Below are 23,723 nucleotides of genomic sequence, written 5' to 3'. Positions count from 1 at the left end.
TGAAAACAACAATGTAATCATGCCAGTTTCAATTATTTTGGTCATTTATTTCAAAATACTTGTCAACAAGTATGTCTGTAACAATACTGACAACAAAAAAGATTGAGGAAATGTTTTTGACAAATAGATTCATTAGTAGGCATATTAATACAGAACTTCGAATAATAATTCATTTAAACTACAATATAGAACCGTATTCCCTGCACCCCTCAGAAGCAGTGCAAAGGCTTGGGGGAAAAGTCAGGGTTAACGGAGGAGCTGAGGGAGAGGGAAGTAATTGCTGGGAAGAAGCCTGGGTGTGAACCTTGAGGGTTGTTGCGTGTGGGTGGGAGAAGTATGGAACAGTTTTTTGGGGTGGGTGGGTGGGTGGGGGAAAGGGATTGTTGGGGAGCCTCCACCATGCAGATCCCTAGCCTCTCCCATTCAGTCAGGCACCTCTGCCTCTGTCCCCATGTGTGCCTGCACCCACCTCCCGCCATCCCCATGTGTCCCTGTACCCCCACTCAGTCACCCCCTGTTCTTGGTGTCTCTGCACTCCCACTCCCATTAAGCCCCCCGCCCCAGTCTGTCCCCCCACAAGTCCTTCTGAACCCCAGTCTATGTGACCCCTGCTCTCTGTCTGTTCCCCGAGTATCCTGTGCCTCCTCACCTGGCCTAATGGACAGGGCGCTGTGAGGAACGCAGCCTCTCCTCTTCCCTATCAGCTGCTGGCTACTATGGCTGCTGAGCCGGCTGCCCTCTGTTCTGGTGCCACAGCAGCCCTTGGTGGGCAAAAATCGTAACTGCAGCTCCTCTCCGACAGAATGTATTTTCTGCAGAGAAAAAAAATCTGGGGGACATGAATTCTGCACGTGCGCAGCAGTGCAGAATTTCCCCAGGAGTACAACGTGGAGGAGCATAATGTAGTGGCTTCGAGGATTTTTATGGAGAATTCCTCTCATGCAAAAGGGGCAGCATGAAAGTATGTAGGTGTTTTCTAGATAATTTGACTAACTGGCAATGAAGGCAAGCATCACTGGTGGAGCAATGATGGGTACTGATGGCTCCATACCATATACAAGGGGGTGGTGAAGGGGAAGAGCTAAGCCATGAAGGGTCCTAAAAGTGAAGCAATGAGGTTAATGGAACTAAAAGAGGAATGATCAAATTTTATATAAAATTTACAGGACCCCAGGGTACACATAGTTGTGGTTTAGCTGAAAAGGACTGCCCATTTGGCTTCCCATATCTTCAGTAAAAAATAATTCATATTTAGTCTCAAAGGATCAAAATATTCTTGAAAGAAATATACTATCTTTTTTCAGTACTTGTGCAGCAAAATCCCATAGAGTTTTATTAGTTTTATATTGGTTCTCCCCACAACTACACTATATCTACCTGTTGTGTCTCAGTTCAAATTTAGGACTGTAAACTTTTCACAAAAGAAAATCTTTTTTTGATGTGTATAAGGGGTCCTGACCGGGGATCATATATGCTACTGCAATACATAGCAAGAATAAATATTTAAACCAAGTATGAATCGTATGCAGCAATGATTTTCATAATATTATATTAAGAACACTAGAGAGTCAATATCACAGATGCTCCTTCGTTACTTTGAAAAGGTCACAGCTGTGTTAATGAAGGTTCTGTCACAGATCTTCACCTTGGGTAGATGGGAGTCCTCCTGCCTACTCCCTTTCTGTTTACAGTTGACTTTAGTACTACCCACCTCATCTCTTTGTTGCCCAATCCTTTTTCTCACTGACAGCTAATCATGATGTATTGTTGGCTTTGGAGTAAACTGTTGCTGGCAATAAATACTGTATTGTAAGTTTTATAAATCACAGAAGTTACGAGGAGCAATGCACAGTTTCCGAATAATTTCCTTCAAAACACTATCTTTTCACAGGCATGGTGCTGGGATTTTCTTGTCATATTAATGGATTTTATATTAAATGAGTGATTAAGTCTGCTGATATGAAAGTTAAATGTTATTTCAGATTGGCCTTCTCAACAAGCCTGATTTCTAAGGAGACTGCAGACTGAGGTAGTAATTAAAACTACACTGTTAGAGTGAAGCTGGCTGGACAGCAATGGATAAAGTAGATTGGAAGTCCTCAGTGAGTTGTCTACACTTCAGTGTAAGTCTGTGCTTGAGCCAAGGCTCAAGCCTAACTCCCCCTTGTGTCTATACTGCAATTGTCCAAGGTTTGGACCCAGGGTCTTGCAGGGCGGGAGGGTCTGAGGTCGAGTTAAGCCAGGACCCAGGATGTGAGCTCTATTCTGTGTTCCCTGTAAGCTGTGTGCTTGGCGGCCGCACAGGAGAGATTTAAATGCCGCCCAGCTGATAGCAGAGTGTGCAGAGCCAGCAGCATGTGTTCAGGTGCTCCTCCCCCCACATTGCTTTGTACTGAAGCTGCTCCTGGGACCCTCCTGCTCGCTGTGCAGAGCAGGAGGTGGGGGGAGGGTGCTGATGTCAGGGTGTCCCTCTCCCCGGCAGAGGATTTAGGTCATAGAATGTCAGGGTTGGAAGGGACCTCAGGAGGTCATCTAGTCCAACCCCCTGCTCAAAGCAGGACCAATCCCCACACAGATTTTTGCCCCAGATCCCTAAATGGCCCCTTCAAGGACTGAACTCACAACCCTGGGTTTAACAGGCCAATGCTCAAACCACTGAGCAGGGCAGAGGGGACAGCCTGGCTCAGGAGGACTCAGAGCTGCTGCAGTCTGAATGCTGAGTGGCTCTCAGCTGAGTGCCTTTCTTAAAGAGACAGTGCACTGTTTCTGAGATATCCCCAGAAGCCAGCTCACACAGTCAGTCTCTCTCTTTCTCACACACACAGAGTCTCTGTCTCACTCACCTCCCAACACATACACCTTTACCTCGATATAACGCTGTCCTTGGGAGTCAAAAAATCTTACTGCGTTATAGGTGAAACCGCGTTATATCAAACTTGCTATGATCCACCGGAATGCGCAGGTCCCCCGCCCCAGAGCACTGCTTTCCTGCATTATAGACAAATTTGTGTTATATCGGGTCGTGTTATATCGAGGTAGAGGTGTACTTGTATTACTGTTGTTGTTACTACTTGGTACCTCCTGCAATGCACATATATTCTCTGTAATTTTATTCTTCCAAAATATTATTTTAGTGTTTAGACTGATCTATGCATTTTGTAATTTTTATTTCGCTTACACTTACGTTTAATTCTTTGAGTAGTGAGTTCTAAAATCCCTAACCTGTCCTGGCTGGAGTAATTATCCCTATGGTAACTTTTAAAAATTATATATTATATCTAGCTTTTTTGTTTCTACTAGTGGTGCACATACCTCAGTGCACATAAGAAAATTTATTCCATACATGGATGGAAAAAATTAGAGGGAACATTGGCCCTATTGCTCTGCAATGTAGACACAGCCCCTCTTGACTCGGGTCCCAGGAGTTAGTTGGAAGCAGCCTACAATTCCATGTGACAACTTCCTTAGTCCTCTCTCTAGCCCAACAATATGTAATGCACTCTCCTGAAAATGGAAGTAACCCCTACGTTGTGAACAGCAGCAGCTCAGGTCAGCATTAACTCATTCTTTTCAGATCAATGATCTGCAAGCACCCTGTCACTGACTCCTAGGTTTGCAATGCAGAGCGAACCGATCAAGCCTGTTACAAATCGAGCTGCTTTCTGGTAACATGAAGGGCAGGCAGTACAGTTTTCCCACAATGCCCCATGGCCCTAGGACTAGAGCAGCCACATTTCGGTGGGGGAGGTGGGGAAGGGGAGAGGGCTAGGAACTCTGGGATATGGTTACTTTGACTCAGGCCTGTGCACTGCAGGTTCGAGCACATTTTAGAAAAGCCTTAACATAGAGTTAAAATATAATGGAGATGCTTAAGACCAGGGTTCCCTAACATGGGCCAGAGGACTTGAGTCCCAGAAACCCTGGGCTTACATTGCAGTTTAGACATATCCAGTGAAGGTCTATGTGGAGGTCAGCTGTAGAAGTGCCAAAAAAGGTGGGCTCATCTGAGTCACTGACCTGATTCCACTATATGCTCTAGGTTAGAGCAAGGTTAGGTTGGGTTAGGTTTAGGCAAGGTTCCTGGGGCAGCTCAATTCAAGTCTGCAGGGTTATTTGCTTCTAGGGTCAACCTTGTCCCTTAGACAACTGCTGCTTAGCAGGAAAAATAGCTCTTAGTAGAAAGCATAGATAACAGACCACTGCAGTCACTAACAGCAGTCAGTGAACTATATCTAAACTGCAATGGAGGCAAAGGAAAAATTGTTTGACATGCAATAATAAAAGAACATTTTGTGCTTTCAGACGCACAATTTATACGCTAGACTGTATTTTTTATCACAACAGAAATTATTCAAATCCTTAATTTTGGAAACAGAAAATTAAGTATGTTTACAATTAGTTTTATTTTAATAACTATTACTTTTAGATTTTTTAAAAAATCAAAATGGTTTGTCAGAAGAAAATTCAGAAACTTGGAACAGAGTATTAATATTCTCTGCCTAATGATTGTGGGAGCACATCCAGCATAAGAAGGAAGCTGCACAATCACAGTGGGTCTAGAGTTTGAAGGAAAAGTAGTATCAGAGTCTGGTGGCATAGGTCATCTTAAGTATAACTTGCATGAAGTGCAGTTACTTGCACTCCAAAAATGACCGTGTCACTGCATACTTTCATAGTTATCCCTTAATGACTCCAGTCAAATCTGCTCTATTTACAAATAAGGATAGTTTTCTTAACTGCCAGTCCTCCAAATTCAGCCTGGAATTAGTCAAGCTGAGTTCTTTCTTGGTGTGCGACCATCAGCAATAAAGATTCTGCAAGTGGAACTTAATTCCATTCAAGGGAGTATAAACTGGAGAGGAATTAAGGTTGCTCATTCATAGCTATAATGACTCTGAGGTGGTCCATTCTAATCCAACAGATGAAAAAAGTGGAACAGCTTCTCTACAGGTATAAGGAAGTAGACTAAGCAAAGAGATGGAACCTTAATAAAATTTTGTAAAAAAAGGTATGTCTAATCAACAACAATCACTACCACCTTTCCATCCTTCCACCAAGAAGCAAATTAAAGCAGCTATCTAGGAAGTATCTCAACTACTAGTTTAATATATTAAAAATACAACAGTGGGTCAGAAAAGTTTTATTTTTACACTACTTGACAGTACTCAAGTAGTGTGGATCATGGAGTGGGCTAGCAGTCTGTTTTTTCAAATGTGTAACAAAGTTATTTATGCTACTTATTAATAAATTATGCAGGAGATTTTTTCAGGTAAATTAATTCTATGTATTTAAGTGGACATACTCCTAACTCAATTTTAATCTAATCAATAAAACCACAGGCAATACATTTGGGGATGATTACTGCATGTCTCAACTGATGTTATGAGGCACCTGGTTGAAGGAACTAATTATTCAAATGCAGTTATTCCATATAAGTGAATCATCATATGGAACTGAATTAATAAAGAAGAAATTAGCTAGACCTGTACATTTATTGACTGTTGAGTATGTAATGACTTACTGTTGCTCAGACAATTAGTGTTCATAGCAATAAAAGTTTCATAATATGCAAAAACTCCAAGATAAATTAACATGAAAGTTGCAAATTTGAATGTATAAAAGTCAAAGTATTAAAAACATTCTTACAGCAGCATTAACTCACCCATGAACTAAACACTATATATAAAGTATTTAACAAATTAACTATTAATCTAGTCAGATCTGAAAATTTTAGTTTGAAAATCGGGGAAGTGATCCTACATAAGAACATAAGAACGGCCGTACCGGGTCAGACCAAAGGTCCATCTAGCCCAGTATCTGTCTACCAACAGTGGCCAATGCCAGGTGCCCCAGAGGGAGTGAACCTAACAGGCAATGATCAAGTGATCACTCTCCTGCCATCCATCTCCATCCTCTGACAAACAGAGGCTAGAGACACCATTCCTTACTCATCCTGGCTAACAGCCATTTATGGACTTAACCACCATGAATATATCAGTTGTCTTTTAAATGCTGTTATAGTCCTAGCTTTCACAACCTCCTCAGGCAAGGAGTTCCACAAGTTGACTGTGCGCTGCGTGAAGAAGAACTTCCTTTTGTTTTAAATGATATCCATTTACTAATACAAGCTTGAGTATGATTGAAAGTATGTGCCTAAGTCACTTTTGAAAATGGGGCTTAGAAGCCTACATCATTCAAGTGCTTTTAAAATTTCACCCCTAGTCTTACCTTACAAATTTCCCTGATCATTATGGAAGTTAAGGATATTAAACTACAAATTGTTTTGAATACCAGTGAGGACAGAGAAATAAGAAGGGTCCTATAAATATTTGCATACAGACTGGAATACTTAATACTTGATTGGCATTCATGTAATTGCTTTATGTCAAAAGGCCTCAAAATGCTTTACAATGGCTAAGCATATTATAGAACCCAGGTGACCCAAATCCCAGTTTTCCCCTCTAACTACTAGATAACACAGTTTTCCTGGTCCAGGGTTTTTATGTTGTTATGGACCAAGGTAGAAATCCTGGACCAGGAAAGCAGTGTTATCTAGTATTTAGAGGAAAAAACTGGGATTTGGTGCCATTCATATCTCAAACTGTAATGTATCAGGAGATAAGTATTGTAACTAGTTTCCCTGACTTTGCTGTTATATAAGAGCCAGGCCAAGGTGTCACATTTTGTATCCTTGCACAGTATTCCTTAGGTCTAATGGATTTCTTCACGTACACACCAGCCTACATAAAGATCCCTTACTGTATCTGTTGGGGAGGGCACCCACAGTTCCCTTGCCTGACAAAGAAAGTGAACCTTCACTTCCCTAATGGTGGAAAAGAAGGTCTTTATTTCCAGGAAAGGCCGGCAGCTCGTCCCAACTAATGCACACCACAATTCAATTCCGCTGGTCTTAACTGAGATCGGGTTTATTAGAAAGCAATCAAAACTGAGCCAGTTGAAATTGCACATGTTCTTCAGATTAACATTGGTAGGCAGGGAAATCAGTTCTTTTGTTCTTGTCAAAAGATTTTAATTTCCTTCCACAATAAGCAATCTCCTTCTAAGTCTTGGTCTACACTACCAACGTATGTTGGTACAACTACATTGCTCAGTGCTGTGATTTATTCACACTGCTGAGTGACAGTTATACCAACCCAACCACCAGTTATGTTAACAGGAGAACTTTTCCTGTGGACATAGCTACTGCCTCTCAGGGAAGTGGAGTGCCTTCACCAATGGGAGAAGCTCTCCCTTCAGCGTAGGCAATATCTTCACCGGTGTAACTGTGCCGCTGCTGCGCTGTAAGTGTTTTTCACATATTTGCATATTTTATTCCTCCCCAATCAGTCCTCCCTGCATGAATTTACAACGTTTAATACTCCTCTGAAACTGGCTGTTACCTAGTTTTAGCCCATTCTCTCAGAGTATTATAAACAGAAAAAGTGTACTTTGCTTCCTGCTGTCCCTCAGAATTTAAGCATCTAGAAGCCACCTGGAGTTTATGTAATAACCCATTAGGTTAAACACAACACCACATATTTGGTTATAGCTATAAACCAGACAAGCAGGGAAATCACTAAGCACATTCTTACTCAAATGATAAAATATTGGTACATGGAGTAAAGTTAAGCTTTACAACAACCTGGCTGTTTCTCAGGTGCTGAATGTCTCAGATGAGTTCAAAGGGAAAAAAAGCCATTTTCCCTCCACAAGTTCCATGCTAGTACTTGAAGCAGGACTCTTCCCAGTTTGGTCATACTTATCACCACCCAAGAAGAAGCCACGCTGTTTGAAAGTTAAAATGTACTCAACATTGAACTAGGAGCTTACTTGGGGGCTCTCAATTGTTTCTTCAGTAACAGTATAAACTAAATAAATTTAGTATCACCAATGTAGTTAGTTAGTAACAGAAATTATAGGTAAACAGTAGCTGAGCACACAGAAAGACTTGGAAGGGGAGAAGTGGTCTGAGACAAGTGAACCTTAAAAAAGGTCACAGCTGTGTTAATGAAGGTTCTGTCACAGATCTTCACCTTGGGTAGATAGGAGTCCTCCTGCCTACTCCCTTTCTGTTTACTGTTGGCTTTAGTACTACCCACCTCATCTCTTTGTTGCCCAATCCTAAAAAGTTAAGTTGTTATATTCATACGAGAAAATATGTTTATAACTTCTCTCCATTATATGTTATTTATTTACTATGTACTATTTTTCATAGTGAATGACTTGCATAACCCACTAATTCCTTTGTGCTCAAAAGTGGTTCTAGCAATTTTTGTTTTTACACTGAGTTTTAATTTAAGAAGCCATATCCCTAGAGTAATAAGGCTTGTCAGAGTACATATTAGCAGGTTACTGGTGCAGTTTTCAGATGCTCGAAGCCACTCTTCCTTCTGCCCTACAAGCTGTGGTTTACTAATATACTTAGATGAAGCCACAGGAGTATTTTAAAATGTAAGTTTTGCTCATTGTGTGTGCATTCAAAAAAAATTTTTTTTTAAAATAGAACGAGAAACTTCTCTCTTTTGTGGAACTCAAAACAATGTAATGACTTTTGTTCAAACTCCCTCCTGAAAAATAAAATTCACTTTTTGACTAAGGTCAAGTATAGAACATTTCAGCCCCAAAGGATAATTTAAAGAAAGTTTGTTCAAGGGAAAATAAGGAGATTCAATAGACATGAAAGGAGTTGGCATGCCAATGTCCAGTAGCAAGGGCTGCACTCAATACTGGATACCACACTACTAATGGACAAGATGTTTATCAGTTTAGGTTCAAAGTCTGCAAACATCAGAGGGGTCATGCTTACTATCCAAAGTAGTCCCATGATGCTGTACCATCAATAGCATGTGCAGGATAGGACCTTAAGTTTGTACGATGCATTTCACCTTGAAGAAACCTAATAACTAATAAGTACATTTTTGCTTTTGAGGTAGTGAAGGGTTCTAGCTACTATTACAGTATAGCATATTTAAGTTTTACATTGTTGCATGACTTACCCTGACAAGTGCATCATCTATGATGTGATCACGTCTCACTTTGAGTCGCAAATATGGGTTCAACTGCTGTCCTTGAACTAAACTGTAGAGCACAGTTATGCGTCTTTCACTGTACATGCGGATTCTATTGTCATAATACAATCCCAGGTTCTTGGTAACAGCATTCAATATAAAGGGACATGTCATAAAAGAGAATTTGTTTTCTGTTTCTACTTTGAAGAAAGTGTAGTCTTTGTCCATTTCTAGAACATCATTCAGTGGTTCATTAATAAATTCTTCAAAAGGGATAAGTGGTTTTCGGCAATCTATAGTTTTTACACCAAGCTCAGTTTCCAGTGGGTCCACTCGAGGCCCTTTCTTGTTTCTTCTTTCCTCACCCAGAAGCTCTTGAAGAGTTAATTCACTGGATTCTGGGAGGGGCTCTTCATCTTCCTCTTCATTGTGGTCTGTATCCACATCCCCTCCGACTACATTTGCATAGTAAACCATTTTCAAGCACTTTGAAGCAGCAACAATGGCATCATCATCATTCACTAGATTGCGACTGTTGAATTCATTGCTTATGACTTTGTAGGTGATAAGCTGTTGAAATGTTTCCATCATTCTCCGAATCTGCTCTGCACTGTACTTAGACCACAATCTGACTAGTTTTGCTTGAGCTGCAAGGGGTAGCTTGCTCATTGCTTTGCAAAACAATGGCAGTGCCATTTCCAGATATTCAGGGCTATGAAGATTACCATTCTCCATAACAATTACAAACAAATTCAGATAGTTAGGATCCCGAGAGTACACATTATGGTAAGTCAAGTCACATTCTACATTAGGTGACAAGTACACAAGTGCATTTAAAAAGGCAGTTTCTATTTTTTCATTAGAAAGTAATCTACTGTAGACCCGTCTGACTGCTTCAATATCTACAGATACTTCATCGGGGCCTAATTTTTGTAGGTTGTTATCTCCTTGTGTGTTGTCACCTACTCTTGATGAAGATGACGATGATGCTCCGGAATCTTCCTCCATCGCAGCAGCTGAACAGGCAGCTTTTTCTTTTTCATCTTCATCCTTATCCTCATCCTTTCCTTGAAGAGACTTCAGCTCTTCCTTGGTATGCTGCTTGGCTTTTCTGAAACTTTGTACCAATGCCTCAGCACTAGAAAACACTCTCCCAATGACACGGATTAGAGGAGAATAGTCCTCTTTCTCTCTACACAGTTCAAGAATTTCATCTACCTTCTCTTCTGTTAGGTAAGTCACATCTATAAAGTTAAAAAAGAGACCACACTTGAAATTTACTTGATACAGTAAATACATTCACTTTTTATCAAGTTGCAATGATATACACAATTTTTTTACCATCACCTCACATCTAATACCTCCTACTATGACATTGTTGAATGAGTTTAAGACAAATTTACTTTGTAATTTCATTAACATGGAGAAACAAACTCATCTATTTGCAGCAGATTCACTGTACTTGAATGTTTTATTCCTTACTTCTATGAAGCTCTGTGACCTAGGAGTCAATTGCAATAATGAGATAGCTTTGCAACAGAATTGTAGGAAAGATGAAATACATTTGGTAATATATAATGGTATTATATCCTGGAAACAAAGTCAGTAAAATATTTAAATGTGTAAAACTTTAAAAACCTTAAAGCATGAAGACCAACCCATCAACGTACTTGGTAAAACCGCCTCCATTTGATGTTACAGGACAGGATACTATTGTCTTTAATTCATCTTTTCACAGTCCTTAAACATCTGTTGATCAAATGCCCATTAAAGTAACTAAGCTGAAAATTACTAAAAGTATGGTCACTGCTCAGTAGCAACTATTTATTTTAAGGTACCATAAGAAATGTTAACTTTTTAAAAAATAGATTCTTCACAAGAGAGCTAGTCAGTTGTTTATTTTGTGATACAGTAAATGAAGGATAATATAGTCATTTATAGTAGTAATTTCTGCAACAGTTAAAAAAAATCTCATGAATATGAAACATGTCTGAAAAGCATTCAAAAAATATATAATCAATATCTCAGAAATTCATGCTGCAGTGTATCTGACATACATAACTGGTCTTGAATCAAAGGGGTTCTTCTGTATGTGCTGGGCCACTTTATTAGTTAAACAAACTAACAGATATTCTTAAGGTTGCCTACTAATGTTAATTTAAGTCTACACAAGTTGATTTTTAAAAAGGTAGTTTCAGTGGGTGCCAAACTGTCATTCTCATAGATATGAAAAAAATCTTATTTTGGTGAAAGATTTATTTAAGATTTATCCTTTTTCCTCTTTACTGTTGCTGCTTTTCTCTCAATTCCTTCAGAAGCCTTTCTGAGGCCCTGATCTTGCAAACAGTTAAGTTGTTTGTAAGTTGCTTATAAATTACTTTACCTATACCAATCTCATTGATTTCAGTGGAATTACCTATGCACATAAAGTTACTACCATGCCTAAATGTTTATAGGATCAGAACCTAAAAAAGGTTAATAGATCCAAAAGTTAGAAGGGACCATTGAGATCATCTTGTCTGACCTCTGGTATAACACAGGCCAGAAAACTTCCCCGAAATAATTACTTTTAAACTAGAACATCTCTTTTTAAAAAACACACTCAATCTTGATTTAAAATTGCTGGTGATGGAGAATCCATAACAACCCTGGTAAACTGTTCCAATGGTTAAAAATTTACACTTAATTTCCAGTCTGAATTTACCTAGCTTCAATTTTTAGCCATTGAATATTGTTATATCCTTGTCTGCCAGACTGAAGAGCCAAATATTTATTCTCCATGTAGGTACTTATAGACTATAATCAAGTTGCCCCTTAACCTTTTCGTTGTTAAAATAAACAGTTTGAGCTCCTTGAATCAATCACTATAATGCATGTTTTCCAAACCTTTAATAATCCTCATGGCTCTTTTCTGAACCGTTTCCAATTTATCAACATCATTCTTGAATTGTGGATGCCTGACACAGTATTCTGGCAGCAGTTGCACCAGTGCCAAATATAGCAGTAACATAATCTCTCCACTCCTTCTCAAGATTCTCGTTTACACAGCCGATGATTGAATTAGCCCTTTTGGCCGAAGTATTATACTGGGAATTCATGTTCAACTGATTAGCCGCCATGACCCCTAAGTCTTTTTCAGAATTATTGCTTCCCAGGACGGAGTGCCCCTTTTTGTAATTATAGCCTACATTTAACAGTATTAAGACACACATTATTTGCTTATGCTCAGCTTACCAAATGATCCAGATCACACTGTATCAGTGACTTGTCCTCTTCATTATTCCACTGTCTCAATATTAAATCACCTGCAAGCTTTATCAGTGATGATTTTATGGTCTCTTCCAGATCACTGATAGAAAGTTAAATAGCATAGGGCAAAGAACGAAGCCCTGTGGGATCCTACTAGAAACCCATCTGCTTGATGTTGATTCCCCGTTTACAATTACATTTTGAGAACATCCTATCACTTCAAGTTTTTAATCCATTTAATGTGTGACGTGTTAGTTTTATATTGTTCTGTTTTTTTAAATCAAAATAGTGTGCTACCAAGTCAAATATTTTACAGTAATCTAAGTATATTACAGCAACACCATTATCTTTATCAATCAAACTTGTAATCTCATCAAAAAGATACATCAAGCTAGTTTTACAAGATCTATTTTCCATAAACCCATGTTGATTGGCATCAATTACATTATCCTTCTTTAGTTCTTTATTAATCGAGTCCTGTATCTGCCACTCCATTATCTTGCCCAGCATAAATGTCAGTGACAGGCCTATCATTACCAGGGTCATCCTGTTTACCCTATTAAAATATTGGCACAACATTAGCTTTGATCCAGTTTTCTGGAACTTCCCCAGGGTTCCCAGACGTAGTGAAAAATCAACATTAGCAGTTAAGCAAGGCCCTCAGCCAGCTCTTTTAAAACTCTTGGGTGCACGTTATCCAGATCTGCGGATTTAAAAATGTCTAACTTTAGTAGTTGCTGTTTAACATCTATGATATTATGCCCCATATTCTTCATAGAAATACTGTTATGATATGAATATGGCATAACTAAGATGTTTTATGCAAGACGGGTCGTGTGAGGTATTACTGGAAAGGTTATGATTTACTGAATGTGATTATCCAATTTGTATGCATATATCATTTCTGTATCTGAAGTTAGAAATATTGACTGTGTAATAATTACAACCATGTGTATACTTGGGGAATGCCCACCAGACAGTATGCAATCAGCCTGGACAGGCCATTAGGAAGGACAATAGGACTTTGAAGGTACTAATCTCCCACCTTCCTGAGAAGTTTCCTGGGATGCTGCTTTGACACCGCAGGGTCGTGTGATCATGTCACTTGGTATAGGTTACCATCTTTAAATGCTGATACTTTTCCACAGGAAGGGGGTTGGAATCAAACTAGGAAACAAAGCATTCCTGCCACATGCAAATCCTATTTAAGGCTGGGGAGTGAGTTAATCTTGGCTCTTCTCCACTGTCTCCCTGCCTAAGAAGGAAGACTGCTAAGAACACTTGAGGAAACAAAGGAACTAAGCTGGGGGAGGTAGGGATTAAGCCCAGGTGAGACAGACCAGATCAGCGGTTTGAGCATTGGCCTGCTAAACCCAGGGTTGTGAGTTCAATCCTTGAGGGGGCCATCTAGGGCAAAAATCTGTCTGGGGACTGGTCTTGCTTTGAGCAGGGGGGTGGACTAGATGACCTCCTGAGGTCCCTTCCAATCCTGATATTCTATGATCAGAGAAAGAAAAATGGAAAATTAAATTTCTAAGGAATATGTTGCAGATTTAAGAAAACTGGCAAAATATAAGGATTACAGAAGTGTGGCTGAGCAGAAAACCCAAAAACTCTAATTTTTCTAATAATCCATGGAAGTTCATATAGGAACTATGTTCCTGAAAACAGAGGAAGGACTCCGATCTTTAACTTCTTGTCCATGTGGAAAAAAGCAGACTCCACTCATTTGCATAAAAATGTTATTGCTAAAATACAAAGCTGTAGTACTGAATATACTTGTAGTTAATGGAATTACTTTCTAGTACACTTTAGGTTTGTTGCAGCATACATCTAGAAATCAAATTGTGATATAAAAAGAAAGTGATAGTCAACTATCTCAAACATTTTCGGTTCTATGCCACACGATAAGTCTCATAAACCATGTTTATGAAGTACTAAATTCACTGGCTCTGGACTACAGAGGTTATTAGCTGTACTGTATAACAAATTGATCATTTTATGATAGTGATTATTGTTGAAATATACTGCATGTCAAATCTCACCCACTTCCAACAAGAATATATGTATAATATTCTTCTATGTTAACATCCGAAAAACATCATAAAAAAACCCATATCTAATGCATGTTTCTGACCAAATCGCTTGCATTCCAGGCATTTAACACAAGTTTTATAGCTGCATACCTTATAAGCACAGTCCAATGGATCTGTTTATATATCGATAACATTACCAGTGACATAAGAGCTACCATACCAGGCCAGTCCAATATCTTGTCTCCAATAGTTATCAGCACCAGATGCAAGAATTCCCGTAGCGAACAATTACAGAATAAAATGACCATAGGAAAGTATGTCTAGCACTTCCTATCAGTTAGTGCTAGACATATGAGATTATATATCCCTTCCAATTTTTTTCACCTTCACCTTCTCTCATGCAATTATGGATGGTTCACATTACCCATATAAAAAGATGACGCTTTTTTAAAAAAAGTATTATTCGCTTGGTCTCGATGTTTTATAGCAATGAGTTCCATTTATGTCTCATGCACAGTATTTCCTTCTATCATTAAGTGTTTGTGCCTTTCAATTTCATTGAATGTTCTTGTGTTATGAAAAGGGTAAATAAGATCCCCAGATCCATCACTTTTGCACCATTTGTTATTTTGTCTCTATCGTGTCCCCTCTTAGGAGTTTCCCTAAACAAAACAATCTTTTCAATCTCTTTATACGGAAGCTTTTTCAGGCCTCTAACTATGTGTCACTCATCTCTGGACATCTAATTCTGCCTTTTTTTTTTTTTGGAGAGTGATCAGAATTGAATACAGCATTCCAGATGAGAGTGTTTATTTATATTGTGGCATTATATTGTTTTCAGAAATATTTTCTAGCGCATACTTTATACATCTTCATATTTGCTTTTTTGAGTGTCATTAAACGTTGCACAGAGATTTGCACTGAGCTCTTGACCCCCCCACCCAGATATTTTTCCTGCATGGTCACACTTTTTAGGACCCCGCAATATGAGTAGTTCAAGTTATTTCTACCAAAGTACATTACTTTGCATTTTCAACAGTGACTTATTTGCTACTATTTACCCATTTATCTAGTCTTATTACATCTTTCTGATATTTGTCTCATTTAACTTCCACAATTGTGAGTCATCTCCAAATTTTGTCACCTCATTATTCATCCTGTTTTCCAGATCTTGAAGGTATACATATTAAAGAACAACAGAACATGGAACTTTGGGATATCTCATTGCCAATCTTTTGCCTTGTTAAAAACTGACCATTTGTTTCTACTCCATCATCTGTGCTAGATGTTCTGTACTGTCCATGAGCAGAAACAGCATGGTGCTATGGCCATGGTCAGCAGCAGCAGCATAATGCACCCCACAGAGAATTTTTGGCAATGAGTCAGCAGAAGCTCTAGCAGTAGTTGCCACAACTGCTCCCCTGGCTGCTCTTGGAGCACTGCTAACTCCTTGGAGGGTTGCTCCTTTCTCTTGGGCTGACTGAAGAGACAGAGGCTGATGTGACTCCCTTCCTGAAGTGACCTGACCAAAAGGAAATGGTCTGTCTCCTTAACAGCAAATGAAACAAAGGTCCCCCACTTTCTTCTATGAATTGGGGCTGCAGCTTTTTGAGACTGCCCTGAGTTAGGGAAAAGCTCACTGTTGGGTTTAGGGTCAGTAGCACAGACGGCTAAGGCAAACCCATATGGTTGTTTAACAACGGATTTGGTGGGCTTTGTTTGGGGAAGCTGTTGAGCTTTTCAATTTAGTCGCTTCAAAACTGCCATTCAGAATCAAATGTAATAGCAAGCTGCTTACCCTTTTCCTTGGCATTCTAAAATTTGATTGCTGTTTCCCCAGCAACTGTAGCTGCAGAAGGACCACTGCAGTAATTCAGGATTTCAAAATTCCTCAGAAGGAAATTTTGGTTCCAAAGCTAGTTGGGAGCCTCAAACGGACTTCAGAAGTTTTTTCCTCTAGGCATTAATGCTCTGCAGAGGATGGTCAGTCTGTCCAAGCAGCTATGGAGACAGGTCAATACTGGCAGGTTCTGCAGTGGCTGGGGCCTAGCCTGAAGCAGCGACTCACAGGATTGGTCTGCCTCCAGAGTTCCAAGGAAACCACTGTCTAGAATCTATGCACATAGCTGTGAAGAAGTAGAGAAACTAAAAACACACTGTTAAATATAGAAAGATTAAAGATATAGATTAGACAGAATTCCCTCACCACAAAAATGCAGAACATGACACTTGCAACAATCACTCTGTCTCAATGTTGGTTCCCTTTCCCCACCCTGTAAGAAATTAGGGGCCATGTCCATCTCTCACTATGTTTTGTATATAGTGCCTAACACAAATGGTCCCCAATCCTGACGGGGGCCTCTAGGTGTTGTAATATTACAAACAAACAGGATGGTACACTACAGGTGCAATACATCCCTTTATTCTTTGCTAAAAAGGTTATACCTTCCTTTTAGTTAATTGTTAGTGAATCCCAACTTGCATGTCTGCACAACCTGTTGCAACAGTACCTTAGTAATACTAATTTTGGAAATGTGATGGGCAGATCCACAGTTAAAGGCTTTGGGTTTTTCTGTTAATGTGGGATTTCAGTCTTTGCTAGGGATGAAAGTAAAGTATTGGTCATAACCAAATTTACACAAGTCTGTCGGAGTACAGATGTAATTTTCTGGAAAGCCAGAAGTAAATAGGTTCAGCTGTTTAAGTGTTCAAAACACACTTATGGGACAGTTATGGGATGCTGTATTTTTTTCAGATCTCTAACTTACAAATGAATTTGTCTTAGCATATGTTTTAGCTTTTATAGATGTAGGTCTAAACAAGATCTTTCCACAGACTGGTATTTTTTCCGTTAACCAAGGTATTAATATTATACTTCCTTAGGTTTTTTATTTTCTTTTTATTTAGGACATTAAGCCAGCAAATTTCTGTGTTTACTGTAGCAACCTTATCTGTAAGTTAATGATTTGCGTGTGTGGAATATCAACAGGCTCAGCAAAAAAGCCACAGTGTAAGAACTGGCTGGTTTTCTGGAGTTTGGCCATAAATCCTCCTCATCCTAGTACCAAAGGAAGGTACAATTCAAACCCAGACTCTAGAATCAACTCTATTTTGACCAGCTCTGCCTCACCCAAGCTTGAAAACCATTAAACCAAGCTGGCCCTTTTGCTGTTCCTTTCCTCCTTTACCTGTCTGTTCCCAAACACAATTCCGAGGCCAAAAATGAAAAGTGCAATCTTGAGAATCTATTCAACTGAGGAGTCATGTGACTGAGCAGTAAACTGGCAGTACTGAAGCACCTGTTACATTAGCACATGACAACACTAACTTTTGAAATTTTAAGACAAAAGAAAAAATGTTTCCATAATAACCCAACCCACCCATATATTTTAGCAGGGATGTGATGAATACCCAGTTTGAAATCAATTCTGGACATGAATCCAGCCCTTTTGTAGTATTTGTAAAAATCTTATTCTAAAATGCAGCCCAAATACCGAATACTTAAACAGTTATGTAGCAACAGTCATGGCCTGGCTTCTTTCCCCTCCACACCAAACCTGCAGCTCTCTTTCCAGCATTTTATCCACAGTGCTTGAATTCAATGCCTTCTCCTTCCATATATAACCCCATCTTTTTCTCCAGAAATCTCCATCCAATTTCCCGCAATATCTAGCCTACTCCAGTACAGTTCTCGTTCCCTTCCTCCATACAGGCTACCAGTATCCAATGTTATAGTAGTTGGATATTCATAACCACTACTTGCTATCCAACAATTCTGAACATCCTAATAATCAAATCACTAGTTTTTATTACAGTATCTGCTTCCAACCCAGAATCCTGTATAACTGTTCACAGATGATACCTAGAGTTGTAATTTTAGATCTATATACTGGACATGAGAAAGAAATCTACAAGCTTCCAACACCACCATTTTTAGGGATTTTTATTTTATAAAGATTCTATAATGCCTTACCTTTAAAGTCATCTCTCGGGCCTTGCATTTCCTTCTTGTTCATTTTTCTGTCAGTACAGGAATTGTTATGGGCACCTTTGGAATTGTTTTCTAGATAAGCTGAGCTCGTTCCTTTCTTGGAGGGATGAGGATCACAGAGTTTTGCATTAATCTTATAAAGCTCGAGGGCCTTAATGGCTGCTGCATTGTTATCCATACGGTGAAAAGTTGGACAGGAAGCACAAAATTCATTCGTGCAGGCTTCATTTCCACAGCCCTCGGTTAACTGGTGGTAGTAGCGTTCTATTAGATGTTTTGCAGCTGCTCGCTTCCTGTACCAAACATTCAAACAGTAAGCATAAGGATTAGTACGGCTTTCACATACAAAGCTCATTCAAATTATCATCAAAGCAGAGATTAGTCAGACATGAAATAAAACACTTCTGAATCAAAGGACACGCATTAGGAGATTTTGAAAATGCAGGATTCTCATTTTGACAAAAGAAAGTATATTTAATGCACAATTTAGTTGCAGGTCATATGTAAACTGAAAGAGAAGCAGGTTTTTACCATGTTTCTCCAGCACTAAAAGTTCTCAGTTCTACATTCAAATGTAATACTTAAGTTTACTATGAAAATTCTGCTGGGGGAAACTAACTCACTCAGTTAAAACTGAGGTATAAATTAACTGAAGCTAAGTATCTCGATATTCCAAATTTAGAATTAGTCTTCTGTCACGTTACAGGCAACATTTCACTTGGTTGGCTGATCAACACCTTGCATAAGCACTTGCATGACACTGTCACACAATCTGAAAGTCTTGTAAGTTTATGTTTTCTTTTATAAAAATGCTAGAGTGACATTAAGTCTGTCCAAGCTGAAAAGCACCCCTTGATTAATTTAGAACCCGATCCTGTTAGGTGCTGAGCACTTTCTACTCCCATTGAAACCAGCGAGATATAGATCCTTTAAAAATTACATTTCCAGTTTTACAGCATTCCAGGAGCAAAAACGGAACCCTGTCCTATGTTTATTTACTTAATACTCAGGGCAATTACACTGCTGAGAATAAAATAAAAGTGGAGCTGAAGTCTAAAAAACTATTTCCCCTGGCTCAAATAAGGCATTTGAACCCCTGACTATCCTTTCAACCGATCTTCCCTTCTCTTTTTTTTTTTCTGATTATATTTGGTGGTGCAGTACTTTCTAAAATAGATACTAACCTAGTGCCATGTACAGTTTCAAAGATATGGCTGCCTCCTTCTCCCTGGTTTCTTTTTGAAGTGACAAGCTGCAAAGAGGAAACTCATCTGAGCCTAGCACTGTCAGTAACAAAAATCCTGTAACTGGGCAATGAATGATACAGATACATCTAGATACAAAGATGACAGTGGAAATATGTTGTCACCAGCATTGGCTGTGCGCCCAGAACAGCTGTAGAACCTCACTGCTCTACACTGAACTAAAAACTTGAGTATCTGCTTCCACGGCATGTCTGCATTTCATCAAAGGGTGAATGAGCAAGGTTCTATTTTATATTTTACTATTTAATTCTACTTATGCCTTCAAATAGTTCTGTAAGGCATTACAATCCTTTCCTAGAGTTTTACACTTGTCTAACAACAAGATTTAGATAAAATATTATCCATGTGAAAATGAAAAACTACGTTTAGATTCGGGTTACAAACTATAAATATTTAATCTATCTATCAAGCCCCGAGTTCAGAATTCTGCCTCCCCATGTAATAGCTGAGGACAAATATTTAAAACTGAATAAGGAACATTTTATTGCAAATTTTTAGATGTTTTCTTCAACTTTTGTAGAGAAAACATAATACTGAACTCAGGGCTTAACAAGCACTGTACAAGTTAAAGACGACTGACTTTTCAAATATTTCATTTTATAACACAAGTGTATTCACAATTTGTCACCTTGATTTTCTGAAAGCCCAATTTGAGCCCAGAACCAAGAGAATATACAAAACATCCCAGATACATCACACAGAGCCTAAATGAGCAAGTAAAAAGAGAGATGTGCCAGCAAAATCAAGTCAACTATTGCAGATGATAGATAAGCCAGCAGATTAGAAATGTTTAACTACCAGTCCAAAAAATAAAAATAAAAATCAACATTGGAAAACCTACCACTGATTTAAATTTTTTTCCACCTTGTATCCATTAACATTACAAAATTAAAGCAACTTTTTACAGCCACCCCTCCCCCACTTTTGCAAACCTTAAATATAAAACTGTAAAAACGGGTCCACAGTTTAGATGCATTTATTTGGGAGACCGTAATGTTAGAAGTAGGGGATTTTGATGTTTGGAAGTGGATAGATATACATGAAATTAGAACTGATCTTTGTTTCTCATAGTGTATGTGGTTCTTTTAAAACCAAACATTAAAGCTGCTTTTAGCTTACTAAGGAAAGTGTAGAGCTTGCCTTGATAACTCATTTGTTTGCTTCTCTTGCGATTACTACAATGCATTACTTTTACCACCTCCCACCATGGAACACGTACCCAAATGAAGTCCAAACCACTACTTCTTTCATATCTCATACCCCTCTTTAAGACTATTTTTCCATGATACATACAAGATAATTTTTTACATAAAACCGTGATGGTCCAACAATAGCCACATAATATTATTGCTGTAACATTTAGCCTTCCTTAAACCATTCCCTGCAATGTTATGCTCACTTATTTAATCATGTCTAAATTTAGACTGCAAGATCTCTGGCGTAATCTTTGTTTTTTATAAAGTGCCTAGTAGTTCTTTGGGTGTTATACACACCAGTATAAATCCTCCTTATTCTGAGCATTTAGATCCAGCCTATTTAGACTCAAGTGTAGGTTAGCATCTTATATATTTAAATGTAGAGGAAAGGACCAATTAAGAACATAAGAATGGTCTACTGGGTCACAGCAATGGTCCATGTAGCCCAGTATCTTGTCTTCCGACAATGGCCAATGTCAAATGCTTCAGAGGGAATGAACAAAACAGGGCAATTATTGGGCACTGGTCCGGTCAGATCCATGCACATCTCACTTTGGGAGGAAATGTTGTGCTTAGGAGCAGTCTGCATTGGGAATCTGCTCTTATGCCTGTGAGAGTAAGTTTTTTTTACTTTCATGTTGGGACTTGTCCTTTTTCTTTGGTACCAATGGATCCAGGACATGGGACATATTCACAGGGATGCTCACTGCTGGAGACGGATGCTGTATTAGTGGTTCTGGTCTTATGGCTTTCTCCATCAAGTACTTATGGAGGCAAAGCTCTCAAGTGTCCTCGGTTTGGGGTGGGAAGAACCTGCAGATGGAGCAGCGAGCCGTGATATGTGCCTTCTCAAGGCAGTAAAGGCATCTCTGGTGCTCATCGCTCAGAGAGTGAGCAAGGGCAGGAGAAAATTTTTAAATCCTGGAATCCAGAGCATAGTTCCCCTGGGTGGGAATGTTCCCCGAAGAGGAGAACTACAACTTACTTACTATCTATCTCTAAAATAACAAAATACAACTATCTAAAATTACGTACACTGAACAAGGAGTGGTCATTTTCAGAGCAAAACTAAGAGCATGAAGGAACAGGGGTTCCAACTCAGCAGTAAGAAGTAACTGGAGTGGTGTTGATTTGCACTACCTATTATACCCTTGGCTGGGAGCAGGAAGGAACGCATCACGCACATGCAGGTCAATGGACACTACTACGATGTGTGGAATACAGCTAGGACCATCACTCAAAGAAGAATATGTAGTATACACAGGGTTTTAGTCTTTAATACTTGCGTATCTCAGAGTTATTGCAAGTATAATGACAAAATCTGATAACGATGGAGGGGCAATATAAATACCTATTTGGAGACAGATCAGCAATGACATTATTAATGTTGACACTAAGGACTGATCTACACTATTTTTGTACCAATTTAAACATACTTCTATTTTTCTATTTCTATTTTAACTATTTTTCTGTATCTAAACCCATATAGTTAAAATTGTGCTAAAAAAGTGTGTGGAAGTGACAAACTAAACACGGAAAGAGGCCCTCTTATTCCAGAATATGTGTCCACACAAGGAATTATATCAGTGCAACTAGAGTGGTATAAGAACGCCAGTAAATTTCCACATATAGACAAGCCCTAAGTCAAGCAGGACAGTAGAAATCCTATATAGACTCCGCTCAGTTTAAAAGTGTTATATACTAATATCTACATCTGTACACGGTTTGAATGAAACAGAATATTTCATAGCATAGTACTCCTGGCACATCTAGTTCTTCCAGAAATGTGTGTGTAAATTTCCCCAAAATCAGAGACATAATTTTGCTTTCAGATATTACAAAGAAATATCTGAAATCTTGGTTTTTATTTTAAATAAACTTTAACTTACACTGACTGTTTTTGTAGAATAATGGAGAATGCTTACAGACATCTCTTTATAAATATGCCATAATTCAGTTACAAATAACTACAAGTTCAGAGGTGTTTCTATTTTTATTAGGCACTAGCCTCATAAGTTTCTGTCTGTCTGTTCAGTAGTATAATTTGGGTTGCAAGATCATAGCATATAGCATGTCCAAGGCTCATATGCAAATTGTGGAATAGATTATGGGGGGTTATTTGTTTTATTGAACAATTCAAGAACAGTTTCTTCATAATAAAAAGAGAGAGTATATACTTTAAATACATGATTGCACATGAATCTGCATTTCTCAAATAACTCAACACTTGCACAGAAATGGTGAATAAGCTAAACATGTAAGTGCAACACATACATAACTAGGCAACCAAGCAAATGAGAGCTACATAAACATTTTACCAGCTTTAGAAGAAATTTAAAACCACATCTCTGTCTACTGCTTTGTTTTGAATAAGGAATTCACAAGTAAAATTCCAAAGTTGTGTTATCTGGTGTTAGCCTAGGTTATTAACTTGTACAAAAAAACCAACCTTTAAGTGTTCAATTTACATAACACATTTTTGAATGAAGCATAATAAAAGATTTTGTAGTAACTTAGCACAACAACAGTATAGAGTATGGTGGGTATTTAAAAAAAAGGATTACACATTATGTGCATGCTAACTTTTATTCTTTTCTGAACAGAGCAGCATCACTATTTAATGCCTTTAGAAAAACATATACATTAATGTTCACTGAAGTTTACAATCTCTTATATTAATTAATTCAGTAGGAATTCAAAGTACCACGGCAGCGTTATCATTATCTAATTCCTTTCTTTAACAAGCACAATGAAAAAAAAATCTGCATTAGATTATCCCCAACAAGTGAATGATGTCAACAGGCATCACGTGGAAATTATGGAAGTAAAAGGAAAATAGTGCCCATTTTCTATATAGAAAATGGAAGAAAAATCATTTAAAATGTTGATGTTTTAATTCATGAATTACTGTTTCATTTATTTTTTATATAATAAAGGGCAAACAGGAGATCTTGTAAGACAAAACTTTAAATCACTGA

At 38.5% G+C, this 23,723-nt stretch overlaps 1 protein-coding gene across 3 annotated transcripts in view; it reads right to left on the bottom strand.

Annotated features, from left to right (window-relative positions):
- Positions 1-23,723, bottom strand: part of UBE3A (ubiquitin protein ligase E3A) — a 90,180-nt gene that overhangs the window by 14,988 nt on the left and 51,469 nt on the right. For all 3 annotated transcript variants that reach the window (XM_045005182.1, XM_045005164.1, XM_045005173.1), the window contains 2 exons: positions 18,267-18,577; positions 8,997-10,252 (listed from right to left, as the gene is read on the bottom strand). In XM_045005182.1, the coding sequence (XP_044861117.1) occupies positions 8,997-10,252; positions 18,267-18,577 (1,567 nt within the window). The remainder of the gene's footprint in view (positions 1-8,996; positions 10,253-18,266; positions 18,578-23,723) is intronic.

This window comes from Mauremys mutica, chromosome 1, assembly GCF_020497125.1.
Source record: "Mauremys mutica isolate MM-2020 ecotype Southern chromosome 1, ASM2049712v1, whole genome shotgun sequence".
Taxonomy (NCBI): domain Eukaryota; kingdom Metazoa; phylum Chordata; order Testudines; family Geoemydidae; genus Mauremys; species Mauremys mutica.
Note: the sequence above shows the minus strand (reverse complement) of the source record. Positions and strands in the feature narration are given on the sequence as shown.